General features: G+C 47.4%; 2 protein-coding genes across 3 annotated transcripts in view; one reads left to right on the forward strand and one right to left on the reverse strand.

Annotated features, from left to right (window-relative positions):
• col2a1b (collagen, type II, alpha 1b) overlaps positions 1 to 4,900 on the reverse strand; it is a 34,675-nt gene extending 29,775 nt beyond the window's left edge. Inside the window, exons 1-2 of one of the 2 annotated variants that reach the window (NM_001281478.1) lie at positions 4,727 to 4,885; positions 991 to 1,200 (exon numbers count right to left, since the gene is read on the reverse strand). In NM_001281478.1, coding sequence (NP_001268407.1) covers positions 991 to 1,200; positions 4,727 to 4,826 — 310 coding nt within the window. In that variant the 5' untranslated portion in view covers positions 4,827 to 4,885. Of the gene's footprint in view, positions 1 to 990; positions 1,201 to 4,726 lie in introns of both variants that reach the window. The other variant, XM_073915856.1, reaches the window with a different exon arrangement.
• The window catches only part of nckap1l (NCK associated protein 1 like), a 125,328-nt gene that overhangs the window by 17,022 nt on the left and 99,293 nt on the right, over positions 1 to 9,013 (forward strand). The gene's annotated exons all lie outside the window — the stretch shown is intronic.

Below are 9,013 nucleotides of genomic sequence, written 5' to 3' on the forward strand. Positions count from 1 at the left end.
CTCTGCTCAGGTGTGTGTACTGCAGCAGTTTAGTAGTCAGTGTTTTCAGTGTGTGCGCAGAGATTTGAGACGCGAGGCGATGAGTACAGGACGCTCTATAGGACGCTCTGGCATGGTGTGGGGGAAGCGACACACTGCTTTCTTTATTTCAGGTGAACTAATGATGTCTTTAACAGCACAGCGACGCCGAGCCGAGCACTGTACTGATCATCTCACTAATGAACACACACACACACACACACACACACACACACACACACGACAGGACAGAATCAAGAACTATTATAGAGACCAGTCTGAGCTTCATCATTTCATTTAACCACTGAAGCGCAACAGAGAATATCCAGTGGAAACCTTGTGAAAGTAGAGCAGATTCTGCCGTCTCAAACACACGCAGGACACACACACACACACACACACACACACACACACGCTCAGAGTAATGTGCAGAGAAGAGCAAACGTTTGTAGATGGAGAGAGACCCAGCTTCCTCCAGTCAGAGTGAAACTCTATCGCCTCTAAATGATGCCATATGTGTCCACACACACACACACACTGATCCCGGAGCAGACAAAGCAGCTCTGTTAGTCTCGCTCTCACACACTGTTTGTTGGCTTCATTTTAAATCGGCACATATTAAAGGGGAAGCTCACCCATGAACACCGCGCTGTCGCTCACTCGCTCCAAACCTTTATGAGTTTCAGTCCTCTGCTGAACACAACAGAAGATAATTTGAGGAATGCTGGAGACCTGTAACCGTCGTCTCCCTCAGTGTGTGTGGGTGTTTTCAGAGCTCTTCTCTTGTGTTCAGCATGATGCAGAAGCTGATGAAGGTTTGGGCCGGGCTGAGAGAGCGGGTCGTGGGTGAGCTTCACAGGTGGGTAACCCATTTCTTTAAGGTGCTTTTAAAAGTGGAAGCCCAAATCCCTGAAAGAGCATGAGCAGTCATGTGAGTAATTTATTTATGAGAGAGAGAGATAAATAAATTACGCTCAGGTGTGGAGGCGTCGGCGCTGGCGCAGACGGGACAGCACTCCCCGAGCGGGATTTCGGGTTTAGCGCAGTCCCTCAGCTCCTCACACACGATCTCATCGCACAGCACGGTGCCGCTGTCACACACACAGATCCGGCACGGCTCCGGCTTCCACACGTCCTTATCCCGGTACAGCTGACCATCCTGAGAGCAGCCGCCGGGGTCTTCTGTGCGGAGCCAGCGTCAGAAACACACAACCACACACATTACTGAGGCTGAGGGACGGGCGATATGGACTCACAACTGTATCACATCACTGCCTGATATATACTGTGATAACGATATTACAAGCCCAAATCAGCAAACGCCGGGTCAGTGCGGACAACACAGATAACAGAGAAAACAGTGTTTTACATTTACTGAGAGTTGTGTTCGACTGCAGACAATACAGCACACAGGACTCATGTGCTCCTCCTCATCAATGTAGTTTGGGTTGTTTTCTAAATAAACACAATTCAGAAACAGCTGCTCTGTCATGCTGCCGCTCCTCTTCACAACACTCAGAGACGTTTAGGGACTGAAGACGGCGAGTGCTGAAGTGTTTCAGGGATAATTCTGTCTCATTCCTCCTGCAAACAAGTCTTAGTGTAGGCAACAGTACAGCGCCACACATTCTCTATTGGAGACAGGTCAGGACTGCAGGCAGGTCAGTCCAGCGTCTGTCTCCTCTTCTCTGTAATGTGAGCTGAATGTGGTTCTGCATTGTCTTGTTGGACTCTGCAGGGTGTCTCTGGAGCAGAAGGCAGCATATTGAGCTCCAGAATCTCTCTGTGCATCACAGAAGAGCAGGTCACCTTCGCCAAGAGCACCGACACAACCCCAGACCATGACAGAGCCGGGCTGCTGGACGTGTTGCTGGTGTCAGTCTGGATGATCCTCTTCTTCTTTGGTCTGGAGCACACGGCGTCCATTTCTCCCAGAAACACCTGAAACACTGCTTCATCTGAGCACAGGACACGTCTCCACTGTGTGATGCTCCATCCCAGACGCCTCCCAGCCCAGAGAAGCTCTGCTGGACACTGTTAACATAGGGCTTCCTCTTGACACAGGGCAGACATCACCTGTGTCATCATTATTCGGCAGATCACCTGATCACTGCCCTGAACTGCTGCTGTCTCTGTTCTGCAGTGTGTTGAGCTCTGACTGACAGCAGAGGATGGAGATTCACACATGAGCTGAAGATGAGCAGCTCAACAGCAGATATTCTGTGTTCATATCGTCTGCAGTCAAACACAAGTCAGAGCACATCAGGAGATCACCGCTGTCTGTTTATTTGTGTTTGTCATACTGTCCTACGCTTTGCTGATCTGGTGCTGTCGTAACTATGATTCATCTGTGTCCACTGAGAGTCCTGTGACTGAAGCAGAACGGGTTGATTTTACATGTATATATGATCATTTAGCAGATGATTTTGTCCAAAGTGACTTACAGTTCCCTATATATGTTTCATATTAATATTTGACAATAAATAGTGTCCAGGTGTCCACCGTCCTGCAGAGCTGTGATCAGAGCCAGCGCAGCAGATCATCAGGGTTGGAGGATCAGACTGAGCTGGTTCTGTGATGCAGGAGTAAAGCTCAATCTGCAGTACTGTTAGAACTTCCGGTTCAGTTGGATATTGAAGACATGACTAGAGGAATAAACAGCAGACAACAGTCAAACTGCTCGCTCTATAAACAAGTGTGCTCCTGACTAAAATAAAAGCAGAGTGATGTGATAAGAGCACAGCAGCGTGCAGCATTCAGCAGCATCACTAGTTGTTTTTAAGCTGTAAAAATCAATGGAAGTAAATGAGACCATACGCCTTAAGACAAGAAGAATCCAGTGGCTGCGGCCGCTCGTACATGAGATGATGCACACACAGATGTGCTGCAGCGGGTCACAACACACACTTTGCAGGACAGTGGGCAGAGCTGCAGTTCTCGCACACAGTGCTGTATCTCACACTAATGTCGTGCTTCATTCATACTGGACTCTAGAGGGCGCCCTCACGCATAGACGACACATGTAGATTACTGAAGAACACACATGCTCAAACACACAAGACTACCGCACACATTCTACTGTAATAATAAAAACTCAGTGCACAGATCAATGATAGTATTCATCGTTAATTTTAGAATAAGTCCATTTGTTATCATAGCAAGACTGCAGACGATAAGACATCGCCCGTCCCAGATGATGAGTAACAGGGTTAGTAGAGGAGCAGAGTTAGCACAGACATTGACTCTTCATCAGATGAAGAAGCAGAGCGGGGACCTCACTCACACTGATATATAGATATATATATAACTGATGATAGATGGACAGCAGTGTAATAACCCAGTGAGGTGCCTCCAGCAAGTGCACTACCTAGGGTTAACACCGAGTGTCTTAGTTCGGGTGTGTTCCACCAGCAGGCGGCAGCACTGATCACACTGACAGCAGCTCATTAACCTTCATTAATCAGCTCCGGCTCTCAATCACAGGCCTGAAGTGACGGCTCTGATCTCCAGCTGAACTCAGCCCTCGTCTGCAGAGACTCTGAGGAGGACCAGAGCTGGGCTTATTTACCGAGCGCATGTTTATTTACAGCACATTCCAGCAGACCCCGCATGGAGATGAATGAAGCCCTCTGAGAGGAGAGACTGAGCCAATCACACACGCCCGCTACTCTAACCACTGAGTGTGTGTGTGTGTGTGTGTGTGTGTGTGTCTGCCAGTCCAAACACGCTGGGGAGAGTGGAGAACCGGCAGCTTGGGCCCGAACGCTTCAGGCTTCATAATCATCTTCATCTAGATCTTCACCATCTTCATGGCCTTCATCAGCCTCTTCATCAGGGTGTGTGTGCAGTTGGGGACAGTACAGTGTGTTCTCTAGGCAAGGGTTAGTGCTGAACACCTCAGTTTCTCGCTGGACACTGGTTCTGTGGTGCTGTGTGTGTGAAACCCAAACGCTGCTCCTGCACACAATGGGCTGGTTGTTCTGGTCAGCTCAGCTCCCCTCTCTCGCTCTCTCTCTGCTGCTTCTGCTCTGCTTTTGCTCATTGTTAGGGGATTTTTAAAGCATTCGTCCTCTGCTGTGTTCAGCGCAGGGCTGATTCCCCTGATTTCAGCGATGCCGTGTGTGGAATGTGCGTGTGCGAGTGATGAAAGCTGCCAGTGTGCGTCTCGTGTTTTTCCAATAGTTTTTTCTCCTCAGACAGTCTCTCCTTCTTCCCTGGACGCCGGCAGGGTAATTTAGGAAACAGATGGAAGCAGTTTAGCAGAGTCTGATCCGCGGGCTCCGTCGGGCAGGCCTGGATCCGCCGTGGCCCCTGACGGCCCCTGACAGCACAGGAATGCAGAGTTTTACAGGCCGGACGGACAGCTGAGCCGCGGGCCAGAAAACTGGAGAATCCTCAGCTACAGAGAGAGCCAGTCCAGAACTCCGCCGTGTGTCAGGAATGTCCCGCAGGTGGAGAAATATCCCGAATACCTTCATCTGCCCACAGTATAAACACTCCCTGACCAACTCCACTCAGACTAAATAGAAAACAGCAGCCTTCTCTGATCTGCGCTCCTCTTTCCTTCTCAATAAAACTCTTAATTAAAAGCAGCTCATTCTCCTTCAACAGCACAGTTAACCCTCCACCAGCATTCCCCCTACCCCAGCACAGAACAACACACAGCCCTGCAGCAGGGTTAACAGACAGTATGGGCTCTGGAACTCACGCTCCTCATCCTGCGCTGCTCCCCCGGTCAGCAGAGCTCCCAGCGCGGCCACACACAGCAGCAGCTCCGCGCTCCGCACCATCATGGAGGTCTTCATCATCCGTGAGCCGCTGTCTGGAGCTCACAGTCCCGCACAATACACAGATCAGGCCCGCTGGTCGAGCCCGTGTGTCTGAATGAGCAGAGCTGTATTTTGGGGAATAAAGCTCCGGCCCCTGCACCCCCCCACCGGCTGCTGAAACCCGAGACCTGCGGAGGGAGGAAGGGAGAGGGAGAGAGAGAGAGAGAGAGGGAGGGAGAGAGAGAGAGAGAGAGAGAGAGAGAGAGAGAGAGAGAGAGAGGGAGGGAGAGCATTTAAGTGCAGTTATTCACACACACACACACACACACACACACACACACACACACACATGCGCGCATACCCATACACACAGGTAAACACATACACACATAACTGAATGCGCGTATGCAAATGAGCCAGACATGAACCTGATGCACCAGACACTTTTACACCAACATCTGTTTACTGGATAATAAATCAATAACTCAGTCAGTCTCGCTCGCACTGCAGCATCTCTGTGGTGTTTGTTCTTCTATCAGGCCGGCACTTCTATAATTAAATATAGATAATAAGGTAATTAGGGTAAAGTTACAGTAAATAGGCAAGTCATTGCATAACAGTGGTTTGTTCTGGAAGCTCAAAGGGGCTAATAATATGGTGTTTAACAATTAATAACTGCTTTTATTTTAGCCGAAATAAATCAAATCAGACTTCCTCCAGAAGAACAAATATTATCAGACACACTGTCAACATTTCCTCAATCAGAGAAACAGAATTTGGGAAACATTTAAAAAAGTAAAACAAACGTTCAAAGGGGGTGAATAATTCTGACCTCAACTGTGTATATATATATATATATATAGAGAGAGAGAGAGAGAGAGAGAGAGAGAGAGAGAGAGAGAGAGAGAGCATTGTTACGGTCAATTCAGTTACAATTTAGTAATTAGAGTTTCTCTTGCTGTAATTAATTGTTACTGTTATTTCTACACAGAGTTCACAAACAATAGAAAAACTGTTTATTTCTCCACAAGTAATTATTAATTATAAAAAATAAAATATAAAAATTAAATATGCTCTCAATAAGATTCTGGATATAATGGCTGTTTTAAAGAGTTGTAACTTGGGAAATGTCTCCTATACCTGCAGCAGAATCCTCCATATCGCCTTTAATGCATTGAATAATCTTCACAGTGACTGTAACTAGTGTAGTCATGATGCTGGAGTGTCCGACTGTGAGATTACACCTCAACAACATCAATATCCCATAGCATTTGTTCTATTTAGTGATTTATAAAAGTGAGATTAACTATAGTGTAGAGCCGCTCTCCTGCTTCACCTGCTGGTGTTCTCACTCATGAGGTTGTTCGTTATATCAGCCAGAGGAACGAGAGAAGAGTGAAGAGCTCAACTACAGCAGCCGCTGATCTCCATGATGGTGAGGTCAAACTAAACCCTTTCAATAAAGCATATAAACCCCTGCTCATCCTCAAATATTCCTGCAGATATGAGAGAAATGAAGACAGACTGATCAGTGAAGCTGCTAATGCTGAAACTCACTGGAGCTGTTCAATCCTCTGCTTCAGCGGGTGTGGTGTCTGTCTGTCTGTCTGTCTGTCTGTCTGTCTGTCTGTCTGTCTGTCTAGTGGACTAAACTAATCGACTGGTTTAGGGGCTGGTGAACTGTCTCCTGAACACTGGTCTGGTCTGTCACAGGTATTGTCCATCACTGAGCAGGTTTACTGTAGATTATACAGACTTTTACTGCTAAAATCACCGACATGTTTTACAGTCCACATGATCAGATATCATCAGTGTTCTGCAGGGTTGGACAGATCTGCTGGTGTTGAAGTGTGTTACAGTCAGCAAGCTGATCTCAGATGAACACAGCTTCAGTGTTGAACAGCCATGATGACACACACCTGAACACGAACACCAGCTCTGAGGAGGACGAGACCAGTCCAGACACGCGCGCTCACTAATGCGTGTGTGTGTGTGCGTGCGTGCGTGCGTGCGTGTGTGTGTGTGTGTGTGTGTGTGTGTGTGTGTGTGATTTAGGACTCATTTTAATCAAATACCAAACAGTAAAGAATCTGAACAGTGTCTGATTCTCATCACACACACACACACACACACACACACACACACACACACACACACACACACACACTCAGCTCAGTTCAGTAATAGATGGATCCTTGATGAGTATTAGTGTTGATCAGTGATCAGCCGTTAGCGCTCCGGGGTCTGGGAGTTGTCCAGCCGAGTGTTTTACTGTCTGTCATGGGACGGAGATTAAAGTGTTTGTGTGTGTGTGTGTGTGTGTGTGTGTGTTTCTGTGAATTACACAAACACTACAGATGTGAACATGCGGATCACACTTCCTCTCCAGCACAGGAAGTAGAGGAGGATTTCATCTGTGCTGAACACACACACACATATACATACACACACACACACACACACACACACACACACACACACACAATCACTTACTGTTTAATTACACATCTGGACCAATCACTGCAGAGCTGAAGACCCTGAGCAGAAGAGCTGATCTCAGCTCAGACCTGTAGTGAGATCCCCACCATGTGTGTGTGTGCGTGTGTGCGTGTGTGCGTGTGTGTGTGTGTGTTCAGCAGTTGCACAGTACTGCAGGAGATGTGTAAAAGATGGAGGATGAGTGAGTGTCTGAATGCAGAACTCCTGATCTCCATCTGCACCACATCTGTCCTGCATGTGTGTGTGTGTGTGTGTGTGTGTGTGTGTGTGCTACTGCAGTAACAGCTCCCGTACCTTCAGTCCTCTCTCAGAAACACTGCTCACAATTCAACATTCGTGAGAGAGATGTACGCAAACACACACACACACACACACACACACACACACACACACACACGGACACTGCATAGTTTGCCGCTGTTGGTCTAGTGTACACACTGTACTGTACTCAGCGGACTCTCAGACTCTCCTCACCTGCTGAAGAACACTCATGAGCCTCTTGATGAATGGAGAATGTCCTCATCAGTCAGCTTCTCCTGCAGTAGCTGTGTAACACCACAGAAGAAGGAATCAGTAGACACAGACCGAGTGTGTAGATGAGCGCCGCAGGCGGAACAGCTGCTGATATTCTGAAGGAGACTCGGAGAGGAGGAGAGCGAGCAGCGCAGGCCTGATGGAGGACGCAGGCTTGTTTGAGGACTAATATTGACAGATCTCCTCAGCCGTTTCAGATGTTTGTCTGTTTGTTCATCTGTGATGGCGTTCCTCTGTTGATGAGCACATCACAGGACTTTATCTCCATGTGTGAAATTCAGTGGAGCTTGTCTGAAATCCCCAATGCAGATTACAGCAGCTGAGAGACGAGGCGAGGGTCTTCCGCTGATACTGTGCTGACACACGCTGCTGTATTCACAGGCCAGACCCTCATGCACACTCAGTTCTGTTTCAAAGATAGATGTTTCTCCTCCATGACGCCTCTTCTACTTCAGCTTCTGATCTTCGCTCTGGCTCATCTGCAGCAGGGATTGTCTGTATATAAACTATACCTGTTGGATTTCATTATTAATGTGCTATACTGAAATGATGGAAGTAACACACTCTCTCCTGTTCTCTGACTGATCACCTATTACACGGCGCAGAAACAGCCTCATGATGGCGTCTGCGACTACTGAAGTACACTACACGACCTGCGTGAAGTGGAGGTCTCTCTGTGTGTGTTTATGAGTGAATGATTTAATGATGTTTCTGCCATAGACTGAAATAAACCTGCAGATGAGCTTCACACACGCTCTGGCGGAGCTGCTGCTGTCAGTGATCTCCAATAATATCCAGGTTCAGGCTGATTTACTGTATCCACATCTGTCTGTATACTTTTGAAGAGTATTTAATAATAATATATTATATTAATATATCAATATATTTGTTAATAAATAAAGGTTTAAATAAGAATTTCAAACATTTTATAGAAAATGTGTGACAGGTGGGCCTTCATCATTTGATTGGTGAAAGAAGCGGGCCCCGTGGTGGAACAGGTTGAGAAGCGCTGATCTACGGTCATGTGCTGCTGGATGAATAAGGTCAGAGTTGGCCAGGGGTGACCAGAGCATGTGCTGCTGTGTGGAGAGATCATTACAGACGTATAAACACTTGACTAAAGCACTTCAGTGAAGGTCAGAAAGGCTCACGAGCTGCTGCAGCTTCAGCCTGACACACCTGAACCCTGAGCT

The sequence above is a fragment of the Danio rerio genome, chromosome 11 (genome assembly GCF_049306965.1).
Source record: "Danio rerio strain Tuebingen ecotype United States chromosome 11, GRCz12tu, whole genome shotgun sequence".
Lineage (NCBI taxonomy): Eukaryota > Metazoa > Chordata > Actinopteri > Cypriniformes > Danionidae > Danio > Danio rerio.